General features: G+C 38.9%; 1 protein-coding gene and 1 pseudogene across 1 annotated transcript in view; one reads left to right on the top strand and one right to left on the bottom strand.

Annotated features, from left to right (window-relative positions):
- KCNMB3 (potassium calcium-activated channel subfamily M regulatory beta subunit 3) overlaps positions 1-18,252 on the bottom strand; it is a 57,861-nt gene extending 39,609 nt beyond the window's left edge. The window contains 2 exon segments of the mRNA XM_067033499.1: positions 17,896-17,950; positions 18,159-18,252. Of these exon segments, the coding sequence (XP_066889600.1) occupies positions 17,896-17,950; positions 18,159-18,252 (149 nt within the window).
- Positions 16,748-16,978, top strand: LOC131757279 (protein CEBPZOS pseudogene; annotated as a pseudogene).
- Positions 18,253-19,376: the final 1,124 nt, after the last annotated feature.

Below are 19,376 nucleotides of genomic sequence, written 5' to 3' on the forward strand. Positions count from 1 at the left end.
TATCGATAATTACCTTAAACGTGAATGGATTAAATGCTCCAACCAAAAGACACAGGCTCACTGAAGGGACACAAAAACAAGACCCATATATATGCTATGTACAAGGGACCCACTTCAGACCTAGGGACACATTCAGACTGAAAGTGAGGGGATGGAAAAACATATTCCATGCAAATGGAAATCTAAAGAAAGCTGGAGTAGCAATACTCATATCAGATAAAAGAAACTTTAAAATAAAGAATGTTATAAGAGACAAGGAAGGACACTACATAATGATCAAGGGATCATTCCAAGAAGAAGATATAACAATTATAAATATATATGCACCCAACATAGGAGCACCTCAATACATAAGGCAACTGCTAACAGCGATAAAAGAGGAAACCAACAGTAACACAATAATAGTGGAGGACTTTAACACTTCACTTACACCAATGGACAGATCATCCAAATAGAAAATAAATACAGAAACACATGCCTTAAATGACACAATAAACTAGATAGATTTAACTGATATTTATAGGGCATTCCATCAAAAACAGCAGATTACACTTTCTTCTCAAGTGCACATGGAATATTCTCCAGGATAGATCACATCTTGGGTCACAAATCAAGCTTCAGTAAATTTAAGAAAACTGAAATCATAACAAGCATCTTTTCTGACCACAATGCTATAAAATTAGAAATCAATTACAGGGAAAAAAATGTAAAATAACACAAACACATGGAGGCTAAACAATACGTTACTAAATAACCAAGAGATCACTGAAGAAATCAAAGAGGAAATCAAAAAAATACCTAGAGACAAATGATAATGAAAACACGACGATCCAAACCTATGGGATGCAGCAAAAGCAATTCTAAGAGGGAAGTTTATAGCAAGACAAGCCTACCTCAAGAAACAAGAAAAATGTCAACTAAAAAATCTAACCTTACACTTAAAGGAACTAGAGAAAGAAGAACAAACAAAACCCAAAGTTAGCAGAAGGAAAGAAATCATAAAGATCAGAAAAGAAATAAATAAAATAGAAACAAAGAAAACAATAACAAAGATCAATAAAACTAAAAGCTGGTTCTTTGAGAAGATAAACAAAATTGATAAAGCATTAGCCAGACTCATCAAGAAAAAGAGGGAGAGGACTCAAATCAATAAAATTAGAAAGAAAAAGGGGAAGTTACAACAGACACCACAGAAATACAAAGCATCCTAAGAGACTACTACAAGCAACTCTATGCCAATAAAACTGACAACCTGGAAGAAATGGACAAATTCGTAGAAAGGTATAAACTTCCAAGACTGAACCAGGAAGAAATAGAAAATATGAACAGACCAATCACAAGTAATGAAATTGAACCTGTGATTAAAAATCTTCCAACAAACAAAAGCCCAGGACCAGATGGCTTCACAGATAAATTCTATCAAACATTTGGAGAAGCACTAACACCCATCCTTCTCAAACTCTTCCAAAAAATCGCAGAGGAAGGAACACTCCCAAACTCATTCTATGAGGCCACCATTGACCCTGAAACCAAAACCAGACAAAGATACTACAAAAAAAGAAAATTACAGACCAATATCACTGATGAATATAGACGCAAAAATCCTCAACAAAATACTAGCAAACAGAATCCAACAACACATTAAAAGGATCATACACCATGATCAAGTGGGATTTATTCCAGGGATGCAAGGATTCTTCAATATATGCAAATCAATCAATGTGAAACACCATATTAACAAACTGAAGAATAAAAACCATATGATCATCTCAATAGATGCAGAATAAGCTTTTGACACAATTGAACACCCATTTATGATAAAAACTCTCCAGAAAGTGGGCATAGAGGGAACCTACCTCAACATAATAAAGGCCATATATGACAAACCCACAGCAAACATCATTCTCAGTGGTGAAAAACTGAAAGCATTTCCTCTAAGATCAGGAACAAGACAAGGTTGCCCACTCTCACCACTATTATTCAACATAGTTTTGGAAGTCCTAGCCATGGCAATCAGAGAAGAAAAAGAAATAAAAGGAGTTCAAATTGGAAAAGAAGAAGTTAAAACTGTCGCTGTTTGCAGATGACATGATACTATACATGGAGAATCCTAAAGATGCCACTAGAAAACTATTAGAGCTAATCAATGAATTTGGTAAAGTAGCAGGATACAAAACTAATGCATAGAAATATTTTGCATTCCTATACACTAATGATGAAAAATTTGAAAGAGAAATTAAGGAAACACTCTCATTTACCATTGAAACAAAAAGAATGAAATACCTAGGAATAAACCTACCTAGGGAGACAAAAGACCTGTATGCAGAAAACTATAAGACACTGTTGAAAGAAATTAAAGATGATACCAACAGATGGAGAGATATACCATGATCTTGGATTGGAAGAATCAATATTGTGAAAATGACTATACTACCCAAAGCAATCTACAGATTCAATGCAATCCCTATCAAATTACCAATGGCATTTTTTACAGAACTAGAATGAAAAAATCTTAAAATTTGTGTGGAGACACAAAAGACCCTGAATAGCCAAAGCAGTCTTGAGGGAAAAAACGGAGCTGGAAGAATCAGACTCCCTGACTTCAGACTATACTACAACGCTACAGTAATCAAGACAATATGGTACTGGCACAAAAACAGAAATATAGATCAATGAAAAAGGATAGAAAGCTCAGAGATAAACCCATGCACCTGTGATCAACTAATCCGTGACAAAGGAGGCAAGGATATACAATGGAGAAAAGACAGTCTCTTCAATAAGTTGTGCTGGGAAAACTGGACAGCTACGTATAAAAGAATGAAATTAGAACACTCCCTAACACCATACACAAAAATAAACTCAAAATGGATTAGAGACCTAAATGTAAGACCAGACACCATAAAACTCTTAGAGGAAAACATAGGAAGAACACTCTTTGACATAAATCACACCAAGATCTTTTTTGATCCACCTTCTAGAGTAATGGAAATAAAAACAAAAATAAACAAATGGGACCTAATGAAACTTAAAAACTTTTACAAAGCAAAGGAAACTACAAAGAAGACGAAAAGACAACCTTCAGAATGGGAAAAAATATTTGCAAATGAATCAATGGGCAAAGGATTAATCTCCAAAATATATAAACAGCTCATGAGGCTCAATATTAAAAAAACAAACAACCCAGTCAAAAAATGGGCAGAAGACCTAAACAGACATTTCTTCAAAGAGGACATACAGATAGCCAAGAAGCACATGAAAACCTGCTCAACATCACTAATCATTAGAGAACTGCAAATCAAAACTACAATGAGGTGTCACCTCACACCAGTTAGAATGGGGATCATCAGAAAAATCTACAAACAACAAATGCTGGAGAGGGTGTGGAGAAAAGGAAATACTCTTGCGCTGTTGGTGGGAATGTAAATTGATACAGCCAGTATGGAGGTTTCTTAAAAAACTAAAAATAGAATTACCATATGACCCAGCAATCCCACTACTGGGCATATACCCAGAGAAAACCGTAATTCCAAAAGACACATGCACCCCAATGTTCATTGCAGCAGTATTTACAATAGCCAGGTCATGGAAGCAACCTAAATGCCCATCGACAGACGAATGGATAAAGAAGATGTGGTACATATATATAATGGAATATTACTCAACCATAACAAGTAACGAAATTGGGTCATTTGTAGAGACATGGATGAATCTAGAGACCGTCATACAGAGTGAAGTAAGTCAGAAAGAGAAAAACAAATGTCATGTATTAATGCATAGATGTGGAACCTAGAAAAATGGTACAGATGAACCGGTTTGCAGGGCAGAATTGAGACACAGATGTAAAGAACAAATGTATGGACACCAAGGAGGGAAAGCAGCGGCAGGTGGTGGTGGTAGTGTGATGAATTGGGAGATTGGGATTGACATGTATACACTGATGTGTATAAAATAGATGACTAATAAGAACCAACTGTATAAAAAAATTAATTTAATTTAAAAAAAATTATGTTTAAAGACATGCAGAAATGCTCCAGCAGCTTATTTATCAGAAGTTGCAAGTAACTTTCTCCTACTTTCTTCACTTTATCTTTATTTAAGGGTAGTGAAGACACATTCCTCTAGAGGATTGTTTCAGAGAATCCCCTTCTTATTTGTCTCATTTCCAAGTAAACATTAGTTTCCAGACAAACTAATGGGTCTAACGGGAATTTAAAGGTCTTCAAAGCACTGATTAAAAGGGACAGACCCATTCAGGGGATTGACCAGACCATGTTCTGCTCTCTACTTCTAGGTAATGATTAACTGGAGACCGTCCCCAAGCAATGGACATCCTTTGATGTCCTCTATTAAGTGATCTCCTGATTAGGGTGGGGGGTAGAGTATATTCCTCTGCCCTCCCTTGATGGTGCTTACTCAAATCTTACGAAGCATCTCTTGCCCAGACTCCAGGGCAGAAAACTCACGAACTGCCTGGAGGTAACATCTGAAAAGAAGAACTGACTCAATAAACCTCCTGCGTATGCAAGCAAGCACACGCACGTGCGCACACACACACACACACACACACACAATAACTTAAACTCCATTTGGCAGTTTTCTAAAAGGTGGGATATGACCACATAACTCCACTCTCTATCAACATCCACCTATATTACTCATGAAAGGAAAGACAAACCAAATCTATTGAGAAAAAGGCACGCAATTCAATTAAAAAAGAAAAAAAGACTTAAGTAGTTGCTTCACAAAACAGGAAATCATAATTGCCAATGAAAAAGTACTAAATCTCTTTAGTCATCATGAAAGTGCAAATTTCAACCACGAGGATATATACTATACTGGTACTGTAATAGAAAGGAAAGAAGGAAGGGAGGCAGGGAAGGAGGGAAGGAGGGAGGAGGAAGGAAAAGAAAGGAAAAGAAAAGAAAAAAAAGGAGAAAGAAAATACCAAATGTTGATAGAGATGCAGAACAACTGGAATGCTCATACACTGCTCGTGAGGTTGTAAATCAATATAACCACTTTGGAAAACAACTTGATAGTATCTAGTAAAGTTGAAGATATACATACCCAGTGATGTGGCAATTATATTCCTGGGCATATATCCTAGAGAAATGTGTATACATATAAACCAGAATATGTATATGAAAATGTCCATAGGAAGCAATCTATTTTCAATAGAATGGATAAAAATATAGAGTATATTCATACAAAAATATCACTCAACAACAAAATTAATGAATTTCAACTACATGCAATAATATGAGTGACTTACAACGTAATGTTGAGTAAAAAAGTAAAAAGCAAGATACAAAAGATATGTACAGTCTGATTTATATAAAGTTCTAAAAGAGGCAAACACAACACAACATTGTTTAAAGATACTTCACACATATATGGTATAGCTATAAAGAAAAGCAAGAAAACAAAAAGAAAAGTCAAACAAAGGTAACGGTTACCTTTTGGGAGAGGAGAGAGAGAAGTTGGGATCAGAAATTGATACATGGACTGGGATGAAGTGCTCATGATGTTTAATTTCTTAACCTTAGTACCAGTTACATGGGTGTTTGCTTTATAGTAAATATTTGTTAAACTGTGCCAATAAGTTGATGCATATTTCTGAAAAAATGAGCAATCTTTTACAATAATACTGTTTTAGGGACTTCCCTGGTGGTGCAGTGGTTAAGAATCTTCCGGCCAATGCAGGGGACACGGGTCCAAGCCCTGGTCCAGGAAGATCCCACATACCGTGGAGCAACTAAGTCCGTGTGCCACAACTACTGAGCCTGCGCTCTAGAGCCCACAAGCCACAACTACTGAAGACTGTGCACCTAGAGCCCATGCTCTGCAACAAGGGAAGCCACCGAAATGAGAAGCCTGCGCACCTCGACGAAGGGTAACGCCCGCTCACTGTAACTACAGAAAGCCCGCGCACAGCAACGAAGACCCAACGGAGCCAAAAATAAGTAAATTTATAAAAAACATTTCAAAAAAGTTAAAATAAAACTGTTTTAAAAGGTTGGGAGCAGTGGCAAGCTAAGTACACCACAGATCGTCTCCCTCAACCTCCCACCCGGATCGTTTATTTATTTTGATGTTTATTACTTAGAATACCATTTCTTATCTGGGGAGTGCTGTCTTTGACAAGAAATAAGAACTTTAGAGGTGATTTTTATCTAATAGATTTCCTATACATTTAGAGGAAAGCAGAAAGAAAGCGAGCTTAGCAGAATAAAAAAAAATTAATACTATTATTGTGCAGCCTAAACATTCTAATGCTCATTTCGCTGCAAAGTCTATGATGTAATACATACCTATGTTCTCTGAGTCTCCATCACTGGCCGTAAGGGAAGATAAGTAACTGCCTTACCTCACCTAGGTGGGGAGGGAACACATGCAAGTAAGGCATCCAGAGCATGCACCACTTCATTCAAATCTTGTCTGAAGACAAAATGACTTCACACAAAAAGGAAACTATGTAGAAAAAAAAGACACAAAATGTCTTTGTCACTCTCAAAAAATGTATTACTCATTTATATCAGGGACTCAAATAAACCATCACTCATTCATTCGTTTGTTCATTCATTTAATAACATGTATGGAGCCTCTGCCACTGTTAGGCATTGTGGGAACTGAGTTAGACAAGGTTGCTGTTCTGAAAGGGCTTATAATTGAGTACAGAAGAGAACATCTGCACACACTTCTCTACTTAGCTCTCAACTGTTGAAACTTAACCAAGTGCCAAACACTAAATGCCAAATCATTATTATCTCATTTAATCCTCATATCAATCCTTTCATGAGTATTGCAGATGTGGAAACAGACACAGAGAAATTAATAAAATTACCCCAGGGAAAACACCCTGTAGGCTAGAATCTGGGCTTTTCTATCTGACCCCAAAGCTCATGCACTACACAGGGTATACTGCTTCTCCATACAGAACACAAGAGAAGAAGCTAAATGCTGTAACATACAAACCAGATATTGAAGGATATTTGCTTCCTCAGTGCTGAAATTTGTTACTACAGCATGTATTACTTAAGTAATTTTTAATGAAAAAAAATTGTAATGCTTTGGGACATTGGTCCAACTTCAGTTTTGATTACCTTAACCTGAGACATAATTTTCCAAAATCTTAATTTAGGAACATTTAATGTGGGGAGATAAATTCAACTAAAACAATTCTTGAATCGTCAAGTTTTTGTAAAAGATAAAATTTGGGATGCTATGATTGCACACTCTCACCAAGAGATTATCACACTAAGCGAAGTAACTCAGAGAAAGACTAATACCATATGATATCACTTATACATGGAATCTAGAATAATGATACAAGTGAACTTATTTACAAAACAGAAACAGACTCACAGACGTAGAGAACAAATAAATGGTTACCAAAGAGGCAAACAGGGGCAGACAGGGGGATAAATTAGGAGTTTGGGATTAGCAGATACAAACTACTATATATAAAATAGATAAACGACAAGATCCTACTGTATATAGCACAGGGAACTATATTCGATATCTTGTAATAACCTACAATGAAAAAGAATGCATGTATATTTATGTATAACTGAATCACTCTGCTGTACACCAGAAACTAACACAACATTGTAAATTAACTATACTTCAATTTTTTAAAAATTGCACACTTGACATACTTCAAATTTTCTGATTCCTGAGTAGGGTTTTGTATTCCTGCTTCCCCTGTTGGAGTTCTAATTTTAAAATTAACACATGTGATTAAGGACAAATAATTAGGTCCCTCTTTTGCTTTATTACCACCACCTGCAAAGTGCCCTTGAAGCCTGCGTGAAGGAAAAGGAGGAGCCTCTAGGCCACGCAATCCAAGGGGTAGTCCTGCTCCTCTCTCTGGTCCGGGAGGGACCCGCAGCCTCCTCCCACCAGGTGCAAGTGGCACAGCCTGAGGCTGGCAGCTGACAGTGTGGGAGGACTCACTGCCTAGGAATGGTCTCTGTGTGCCTGCTGTCCCACTCACTCCAAAAAAGGGGAGCTTGTACAGCTGATGTCCAGAATCTTGTCCACTCACCCCCAGCTTTCTCTCGCTGCATCTTGTTGGTCCAGCCTGACCTTGATGGTCAGATTCTAGAAGCACACTATCCAACATACGAACATTCCCACAAACAGCTGTTAAGCAAAACGAAAAATACAAGTGTTGTCTCAACTCTTTCCCCCACCAAAAAAAAGTCATTTTGACTATATTTCTCACATATTTTTCAGTAATTCAGAAGAGAGGGTGAAAACAATTAAAAGGAGGCAACCTGAAAAATAAGAAGGTGGGGGGAGAGGCAAGGTTTTCCCCATATTCTATCATAAATGAGCACTTAGAAGATTGAGCAAAAATATTACGGGAATTGAGGTAGAGATGGAGGAAGAGGCGTTTCACTTGGACTTTTGAAGATTGGGCATGGCTGGCAGAAGTTGGCATGGGGGCATTACAACAAGAAAGGAAAGCACAAGGCCTTTTTGAGAAACCTTGAAAAGTCCAGTTTGACTGTGACCTAGTACAGGGGGGAGAATAAAAGGAAATAAAACTAAAGTCTGAACAGAGGAGGAGCCCTAATGGTAGATACTGAAAACCAGCCTAAGGCACTCAAAAGAACTCAGAAAGTCATTTTTTAGAAGTGCATAATCTAGTGGCTTTTAGTACATTTACAAAGTTGGGCATCCATCACAACAATTAATTTTAGAATATTTTCATTACCCTAAAAAGAAACCCACATCCCTAACCCTTACCTCCTCAATACCCCTTCCCCCTCCAGCCTTAGATGACCACTAATCTACTGTCTGACTACAGATTGGCCTATTTTGAACATTTCATATAAACGGAATCATACAATATATGGTCATTTGGAATTGTCTTCTTTCACTTAGCACAAAGTTTTCCAAGTTCATCCATGTTGTAGCATGTATCAATACATCATTTCTTTTTATCGATGAATAACACATCATTGTGTGCATATACCAAATTCTATTTATCCATTCATCAGTTGATGGACATTTGGACTGTTTCCACATTTTGGCTATTGTGAATAATGCTGCTCTGAACACTGGGATACAAGTTTTTGTGTGGGTGTAGGTTTTCAATTCTCTTGGGTATGTATACCTAGGAGTAGAATTGCTGGGTCATATAGCTCCATGTTTCTTTTTGAGAAACTGCCAGAACATTTTCCAAAGCTATTTCACTATTTTACATTCCCACCAACAATGTATGAGGGTTCCAGTTTCTCCATATCATCACCAACACTTATCTTTTTATTATTATTATAACCATGCTAGTAGGTATAAAGTGGTATTTCACTGTGGTTTTGATTTGCATTTTCCTGACAACTAACGATGTTGAACATCTTTTCATGTGCTTATTGAGTATGGTGTATCTCCTTTGGAGAAATGCCTCTTCTATGCCTGTTTTAAACTGGGCTATTTGTCTTTTTATTATTAAGTTGTAATAGCTCTTTTTATATTCTAGATACTAGTCTCTTATCAGTTGTATATTTGAAAAGCTTTCTTCCAATCTGTGATAAATGGGATGTCTTCGAGGCACAAAAGTTTTTAACTTTAATGATGCCCAATTTATCTAGTTTTTCTTTTATTTATTGTACTTTTATCTAAGAAACCATCGTCTAATCCAAAGTCATGAAGTTTACACCTATGTTTTCCTCTAAGAACTTTATAGTTTTAGCTCTTACATGTAAGTCTTTGATCTTTCTTTATTTTGGCTGCGCTGCACGACTTCCGGGATCTTAATTCCCCAACCAGGGATTGAACCTGCTCTCTCAGTAGTGAAAGCACAGAGTCCTAACCACTGGAACGCCAGGGAATTCCCATCTTTGATCCATTTTGAGTTAATTTTTGCTCATGGTATGAAGGGGCGGGTCATTTTTTACCTTTAATCTTTTAAATTCAACAAGATGGGTTTTAGACAGAGTAACCTGTCAGGAATATGTAGAATGGATTAGTTTGGTAGGAGACTAAAGGTGGGGAGGCTACTGGAGAAGTCCAAATACATGGTAATAAAAGCAGCATAAATAAACACCTGAAGTAGGGGCTTAAGCATCAATTTTTTTTTTTTTTTTAAAGCTCACAGATGATTCTGATGTGCCGTCAGCTCTTAAAGGAAGAGGTAGAAAAATATATTGGAGAACAATGAATGATAGACAAATGCAAGGGGGTCCTTCTAAGTGGCTGTGTCTGAGCAAGGTTAGTCCTGGGGTCACTCTGGTCTGGACTGACTACACTCCCGGAAAAAGAAGAGGTGCACTAGGACCTCTTAGAGAAGGGCTGGAAATGCCCATCAGTGAATGAGGATACGCTGCTGAAATTTTAGAAAAAGCACCTCAGAATTTAATAAGTTTGAGTCCCTGCTTTAAATTACCTGTAAAGCACAATTTTCTCTTTTGTAATAGGTGAGAAGTGCTCATGCGTTGGACATCATCCTTATTTCATAAACATGCAGCTGACTATCTCCATACATTCCCATCACATGCATCTCTCACTACACGAAGTGGTTTTCAACTTGGAGGAACTAGTCATGGAAATTCACCTGATGAGATGATGAAGTTTGATTAGGAAGTTCGGTCACAAAGGAAAGAACTGTCTTTGGGGAAATGCTTTCTCCATTCAGAAACAGGAGACTAATTGTAAGAAAACACCTCAGCAGATTAAACTGAGGCATTAACATACGGGGTAAATTAGCATTTCCATCTTGAGGAAGCTCTAAGTAGCTTCGGCTGACCTTTGTGAACTTGGTTAACTAACTCTGCATAGACTTTAATCCTACAAAATCTAATTTAAAGGTTGCTTAGAATATATTGTAGACTAATTGAGTGACCCTGAACCCTGGTCTCTCATTTAGAACTATTTGTTGAGTTGTATGTATTTTATTTTATTATTTTTTTAATTAATTTTATTGGAGTATAGTTGCTTTACAATGTTGTTAGTTTCTGCTGTACAGCAAAATGAATCAGTTATATGTATACATATATCCACTCTTTTTTAGATTTCCTTCTCATTTAGCTCACCACAGATCACTGAGTAGAGCTCCCCGTGCTAAACAGTTGGTTCTCATTAGTTATGTTTTATACATAGTAGTGTACATATGTCAATCCCAATCTCCCAGTTTGTCCCGCCCACCTCCTTCCCCCCTTGGTAACCATAAGTTTGTTCTCTACATCTGTGTCTCTATTTCTGCTTTGCCATTAACTTCATCTGTACCATTTTTCCAAATTCCATATATAAGCAATATTATACGATATTTGTTTTTCTCTTTCTGACTTACTTCACTCTGTATGGTAATCTCTAGGTACACCCACGTCTCTGCAAATGGCACTATTTTGTTCTTTCTATGGCTAAGTAATATTTCATTGTATGTATGTATCACATCTTCTTTATCCATTCCATGTCAATGGTTTATTTTATTTTAAATGCTCATTCCCTAGCCCTCATCTGAGAGTTCTTTGATGAAACATATTTGAGGTGGGGCACATGTTTGTATTTTTAGAAAGCATGATAAGTGATTCCTATGCCAACTAGAATTTAGAATCAGAGACTTGAGTTGGAATGAAGAAATCTGCTTCTAACCAGGTCTGTCATAACTTGCTACTTTAATCTTGAGCAATTTCCTGAAATAGACCTGAGCCTCTGTTCCTTGGTAAGAAAAGGGGGATAGTAATGACCATAACTACCTCCCAATATCTCATGTAGAGAAAAAAACCTGACATTCCAGATTTTATAAAAGTGCTCCAGGGACTTCCCTGGTGGTCCAGGGGCTAAGACTCTGAGCTCCCAATGCAGGGGGCCCAGGTTTGATCCCTGGTCAGGAACTAGATCCCACATACCACAACTAAAAGTTTGCATGCTGCAACTAAAGATCCTGCACAATGCCAAGAAGATTCCACGTGCCACAACTAAGACCCAGCACAGCCAAATAAATATTTTTTTTAAAGTGCTCAAAAAAGGGGCCTTTTAAACAATGAGTTATTGTTATTATCAAATCCAATGGTCACCTTATTTTACTCAACAGTTTACCAGCATTAGACTCACTTGGCCTCTCCCTTTTTGAAACACTGTCTTCTCATGGCTTCTCTGACATGACACTCCCCTGGTTCTCTCACCTCAGGGACTGCTCCTCTTCCATGTTGTTTTCTGGTTTCGCCCACACTGTTGGGGCTTTAAATGTGGACCATCCAGGGCTCGGTCAGGGTTCTCCTTGTTTTCTCTATGTACACTCTCTCCCTTGGCAATCCCATCCAATTTCATGAGATCCATGATTTAACATAAGCATCTCTGTAGTCATGACTCCCCAAATTTATATCTCTAGCCCCTGTGTCTATTAGCTGTCTAAATGCCTACTTGACCTCTCCATTTGGAGGTCTAAACTATCTCAAACTGAACACGTCCGAAAGAGAATTCCTGATTTCCCCTCCCCAAATTGTTGCTCCCACTAATCCTTTCCACTTCAGTATGTACATGTGTGTGTGATTTATTACAAGGAATTAGCTTATTTGACTATGAAGGCTATCTAAGCTAGTCCAAAATCCATGGGACAGGTAGTCAGGAAGGGAAGAACTGGCAGGCTCACACTTCGAACTTCATAGACACAAGTGAAGGCATTATGTTCTCTCTCTTTCTTTTTATTTTATTTATTTTTTAAATTTTTGGCCGCACCATGTGGCATGTGGGATCTTATTTCCCTGACCAGGGATCGAACCTGCACCCCCTGAAGTGGAAGCACAGAGTCTTAATGGCTGGACGGCCAAGGAAGTCCCCTCTCTCCTTCTCAAGCCATCTGACAATGGGCCAATAATCAAGTCAGTCCATGGACATTCCATGCTCCCTACCATCCAATATTGTCAAGCACGGGAACAACCTCCTCAGAAAATCTACTCACAGATTTCTGAGTCTATCTCCCTCACTTTCTTCTGGGCCCCAGACTTTAGTAAGGTAGCTTGGTCAATGAATATGGCTGTCCCCAGACAGAGATTTTCTTTTTCACATATGATTTGAGTTGCATGGATAGAGAGGGCCACAATAGACTGAAAATTTTCCTGTTGCAGTTAATTTGCCTCTCTGAATTGTTCACATGGTTCCCTTGGCTCCCAATTGCATAAGATACTGTTTTAAAGAAAAAACCCTTTTTTCTTTACAATCCATGAATTGTGGGATTTTTTTCCCTGTAAGATTCTTATCCTAAAATGCTTTCTTGAGTTAAAAAAAAAAAAAGAAGAAAAACTTCAAATACATTTTCTCTCTTGAGACACAATTTAAGATACAAAATGCTTAACAATATCTCTAAGGAAAAGATTTTTTACTGAGATAAAACTGACATATAATAATTCTATATTAGTTTCAGCTGTACACATGATTCAAAATACGTAAATACTGCAAAATGATTACCACAATAAGTCTAGTTAAAATGCATCACGGGACTTCCCTGGTGGTCCAGCAGTTAAGACTCTGTGCTTCCACTGCAGGGGCACAGGTTTGATCTCTGGTCAGGGAACTAAGATCCCACATGCTGCATGGTGTGCCAAAAAAACAAAAAAAATCCATCACTAGACATAGCGACAAATTTTTTCTTACGATAGAAACTTTTAAGATCTACCCTCTTCACGGGACTTCCCTGGCAGCTCAGTGGTTAAGAATCCGCCTGCCAATGCAGGGGACATGGGTTTGATACCTGGTCCAGGAAGATCCCACATGCCGTGGAGCAACTAAGCCCATGTGCCACAACTACTGAGCCTGCGCGCCACAATTACTGAAGCCTGTGCACTCTAGAGCCCATGTGCCACAACTACTGAGCTCACGTGCTGCAACTACTGAAGCCCAAGCACCTGGAGCCCATGCTCCATAACAAGAGAAGGCACCACAATGAAAAGCCCACGCACCACAACAAAGAGTAGCCCTTGCTTGCTCCAACTAGAGAAAGCCCACACCCAGCAATGAACACCCAATGAAGCCAAAAAAAGAAAAAAAAAAGATCTACTCTCTTAGCAACTTTCAAATATACAGTACAGTATTATTAACTATAGTCATTTAAGTCTCTAGGACTTATTTCTTTTATAACATGAAATTTATACCTTTTTACCACCTTTACTATTCCACCCACCCTTCAATCTTCTCATAGGTAAAGAGAGAATAATAATATATATCTCACAGGGTTATTAAGAGACTTAGAAGAGTACAATGTCTAGCAATTGGTAGGTGCATAATAATGATAACTGTTACTAATAAATGATTTTCGCAGAATTTGCAATTTTATTTATTTATTTATTTTTAGGCTGCACCGTGCAGCATGTAGGATCTTAGTTCCCTGACCAGGGATTGAACCCATGCCCCCTGTATTGGGAGCATGGCGTCTTAACCACTGGACCACCAGGGAAGTCCCAGAATTTGCAATTTTAGAAATCCTTGATGTATATGAGAATTATCTGGGAAACTATTAAAAGTTGTTGATGCCTGGGCTTCACCCTGGAGATCGATTTACTTAGTCTGGAGCCTGGGCCTTTTTAAAAATTTTTACACAATTTATGCACATGATTATTCACAGTAGATTTTTTTTTTTTTTTTTTTTGCGGTACACGGGCCTCTCACTGCTGTGGCCTCTCCCGTAGCAGAGCACAGGCTCCGTACGCGTAGGCTCAGCGGCCATGGCTCATGGGCCCAGCCGCTCCGCGTCATGTGGGATCTTCCCGGACCGGGGCACGAACCCGTGTCCCCTGCATCGGCAGGTGGACTCTCAACCACTGCGCCACCATGGAAGCCCCAGTTCTCTTTTTTTCCCTACTTTGACGATGTCTTCAATTTTTTTTTTTTTTTTTTTTGATGTCTTCAATTTTATCTCCCAAAACTTCTATTATTTTTTTTGTACAGCACAGGGAAATATAGTCATTATTTTATAATAACTTTAAACGGAGCATAATCTATAAAAATATTGGGGACTTCCCTGGCAGTCCAGTGGTTAAGACTCCAATGCAGGGGGCACAGGTTCGATACCTGGTTGGGGAATTAAGATCCTACATGCCGCACGGCGCAGCCAAAAAAAAAAAAAAAGTCATATAAAACTATTGAATCACTATGTTGTACTCCTAAAAATAATATTGTAAATCAACTATACTTCAAAAAAATTTAATTTTTAGTTTAACTAATACCTTTTTAATTTCCAAAAACTCTTCCTTGACTGCTGAATATTTATTTTTAGAGCATCTTTTTCTCATTTCATAGATTCAATATCAGGTTTTGCTCCTTAGGTTATCTCTTTTCTTGTAAATTTTTTAAATGTTTCTTTTATTTTCTCTTTCAAGTTAAATGCTTCCCCAAATCTCTCATGGTCCTTGGGTGTTGTCCATATTTAAGCATAACGCATGAAAAAGATAGTTGGAAGCTAAGCGTGGGCTTGTGATCAGGCTGGGACACAGGTGTTTCCCTGGGTGCCCACCTTCCCTACTGCCAATGTCTGTAAGTTTTTTTCCTTGGATTAACTGGTTTCCCAAGAGAAGAGCCATCCCATTTCCAAGCCTGAAAATCAGTCTTCTGACAGCTGTGTGAGGGAAAGAGGCTAGAGTCTAACCATTAACTCTGCAAATTTTCCCTCAGCTCCTACTCTCAGTTCAGTTAGACCTCCCTTCCTTTTGCTGTTTCTCATATTTCCAAATCCAGTCTCTGAGTCAACCTCTCTAAAGAGTAAACTTTCAATCCTAGAGGCTTGCCTTGGTCCACTCAGGCTGCTATAACAAAGATACCCTAAACTGAACGCCTTAAACAACAAACATTTATTCCTCACATTTCTTTTTATTTTTAAATTTATTCATTTATTTATTCTTGGCAGCGTTGGGTCCTCATTGAGGCACACAGGTGCCGCCAGCCGCGGCGGGTCCTCAAAGTGTAGCAACGATCGACGAGAGGGGGTAGGGAACTGAATGCACCAAGGTATGGGATCAGAAGGGCACAAGCAACTGATGGTTGCAAGGCAAATTTAATAGCAAAGCACAGCCATATATATACACCCCTAAAGCAGGGAATTTGCTTAGTCATGCCTTATCGGCATCAGCTGGTTGATTGGCTTCTCAGCTTAGTCACGCCTTACCGGCATCAGCTGGTTGATTGGCTTCTCGGCTTCTCCCTCAAAGGCACCAATTTCCCCTCCAGGGTTGCTTTTCCTAGCTTTAGGGAACAACCAGGGACTCCCAGTAACTGAGCAGGTCCCTGGAGCGATTTGGCCAAAGGCCATCTCCTTTTTTACGTTCATACCATAAAGTCCAGGATGCATACCAAGGAGAGTACAATCGGGCCCTGAGGCTTATGAGGGTCTTAATGGCGCCTTCCTCAGAGGGCAATGCTCGCCACACACAGGCTTTCTCTAGTTGCAGTGAGTGGGGGTTACTCCTTGTTGCAGTGCGCAGGCTTCTCATTGGAGTGGCTTGTCTTTGTTGAGGAGCACGGGCTCTAGGCGTGTGGGCTTCAGTAGTTGTGGCACACGGGCTCAGTAGTTGTGGCTCGTGGGCTCTAGAGCTCAGGCTCAGTAGTTGTGGCACATGGGCTTAGATGCTCCGGGGCATGTGGGATCTATCCCTGACCAGGGCTTGATCCCGTGTCCCTTGCATTGGCAGGCATATTCTTAACCACTGCGCCACCAGGGAAGTCCCTATTTCTCACATTTCTGGAGGCTGGGAAGTCTAAGATCAAGATGCCAGCAGACCCTTGCAAGTATACAGCTCAGGATGGAGGCACTATGGATCCAGTGGCAAAGAAGATCTTTAAAGGAGGCTTAGTAGCTGAACTTGTGGACATTTTTGGAGCATATATTTTGTTTAAAAAGATAAACACAAGCCAAGATTTCAGGCAAACGATGAGGAAGAAATTCCCCTTCATCTTGGAAGTTTATTACAAATCCATTGAACACTCTGGAATGTACGGAATCAGAGAGCAAGATCAAGAAAAGTGGCTGAACAGCAAAAATTAGGAATTTGACCATGATCAAGGTTTGCCGTATTTCACAGTATCAGGCAAAATTAAAATACCAAAGTTGACATGGATGCATTTTAGAATATTTAAGGTTAAATGTAAATTCTAAAAGAGGTTTTGTTCTTTGGACTAACTGTTTAAAAACTGATGGAAGGGGCTTCCCTGGTGGCGCAGTGGTTAAGAGTCTGCCTGCCAATGCAGGGGACACGGGTTTGAGCCCTGGTCTGGGAAGATCCCACATGTCACAGAGCAACTAAGCCCGTGAGTCACAACTACTGAGCCTGCACGTCTGGAGCCTGTGCTCCACGACAGGAGAGGCCATGAGAGTGAGAGGCCCACACACCACGATGAAGAGTGGCCCCAGCTCGTCACAACTGGAGAAAGCCCTCGCACAGAAACAAAGACCCAACGCAGCCAAAAATAAATAAATAAATTTATTTTTTTAAAAAACTGATGGAACGTTTATTATGTTAATATATAACATATATTAAATGTTATTATGTTATAACATTTATTATGTTATAAATGAAGTTTTGTTTACTACTCAAAATAAAGTGATTCTCCTTTAAAAAAAAAAAAAGAAAAGAAAAGATGCCAGCAGATTTGGTGTCTGGTGAGAGCCTACTTCCTGGTTCATAGATTATGTCTTCTCACACTGTGTCCTCACATGGTGGAAGTGACAAGGGAGCTCCCTTTGGGCACTAACCCCAAACATGAAGGCTCCACCCTCATGACCGAATCACTTCCCCAAGCCCCCACCTCCTCATAATATCATATTGGGGGTTTGGATTTTAACATATTAATTTGGGGGGGACATAAATGTTCAGTTCATAACAAGGCCTTAACTGCTTTCTTATGTAGACTTCCATGTTCATATAGACTTTCTCATATTTTCAGTCCCACTCATATCCATACCTGTTGTGTATATTTTGAGCCTTTCCAGGATACTGCTGTGAAAATTGGCTTGCTCCTTGGAATTACCCTCGTATAGGCAGTTAGATCTGAGAAAATGAAAAACAGCCCTGCTGGCAATCAGACAGTGATATTCCTCCAGAACATAAACAATGTTTCCAAGGGACATGAGGAAGGTCACATAAACAAGATTTCTATACAAGGCGATACCACAGCTGCAAAAATGACTAACAATCTTTTCTTCTAAGTGATTGCTGCATTGTTACCAATGACATCCCAGGTCTGGCTTTTTTCTTTCAGTTTCCTGAACAAAGATTTCTGAGATATCCAATTGCTGACAGGCCTCCATTTCTCAACCATATCCCATCCAAAGATGGCACCTCACTTCCCTAATCCCTCTTTAGAATCATCCAGCAAAAACCCTACCCTATAAGAATTCCTTCCCAATTCTCCCTTCCTGAGATGGCTCCAAGATTCCTCTGGGGTGTGTTCTCCCTTGCTGCAGAAAACTAAACAAACATCACTTTAACTCCAGGTGTGTTCCTGATGATCTCTGGTGGGTGAACATTGACAGAATTCAGCTTTCTGTGGTCTGCTAAGTTAGTTAAGTCTTATGTGTCTAATTTCCAGGTTCTAAATATTGTTGAGCTCTCTCTCTGAGGTGGCCATAAGTTGGATCCCCCTTTTCCGCTAGCTGTGAGCCAACACTCTAGTGCCTAAAATTGTTTAAATTAGATTTCTATCAGTTGCAGCAAGTTCCTGAGAGTGTTAATAACAGAAAATCCTCAAATGAATAAATCTGAGATAGCATCTCCCACCCTACGCATATAAGCCATGACACTGAGTCCTGAGCATATAAGTGTATCTTATCTCCAGACCAAGTCCTTCTACAAAGCATTAGATCTGCCTACCAAACTCCATCTGTATTGTCAAATCCAGCAATATCAAAACCTAATTCATCTTCCTTTGCCACCACACTTGCTCCCCCTCTTACATTCCCTATGCCAGTTAATCTACCATTTAATCAGACACTAGAAATTCATTCTATATTATATTATAATATTTCCTCTTCTTCATCTCCAAACATCCTATTATCATCAGGTTCTGACAAATTTACCTCCTGAATACTTCTTGAATTTGTCCAGTTCCTCTGTCCTTAATACTGCTGCCCTGTTTCAAAGTCTTTATCATCTGCCACCTAGAATAATACAGCTTCTAACTCTTTTCTCTACCTCCTGGGAAGCAACCCTTATTCCATACTGTTGTTGCTAGAAGTCACCATTAAAATGCAAATCTGATGTTTATGCTACCACTTATCAATGACTTCCTACTGGCTGCAGGATAAAGTCTAAGCTCCTTATCAAGACAAACAAAACCCTCCCAGATCTGGTCCCTGTCCATTTTTCTAGTCTAAAAACACATTCAACTTCAAATTTAATGTTTTATTCTAGAAATACCAAATGTGTTGTTTCTCATCTCCTTTG

This window comes from Kogia breviceps, chromosome 5, assembly GCF_026419965.1.
Source record: "Kogia breviceps isolate mKogBre1 chromosome 5, mKogBre1 haplotype 1, whole genome shotgun sequence".
In the NCBI taxonomy this organism is placed as follows: domain Eukaryota; kingdom Metazoa; phylum Chordata; class Mammalia; order Artiodactyla; family Physeteridae; genus Kogia; species Kogia breviceps.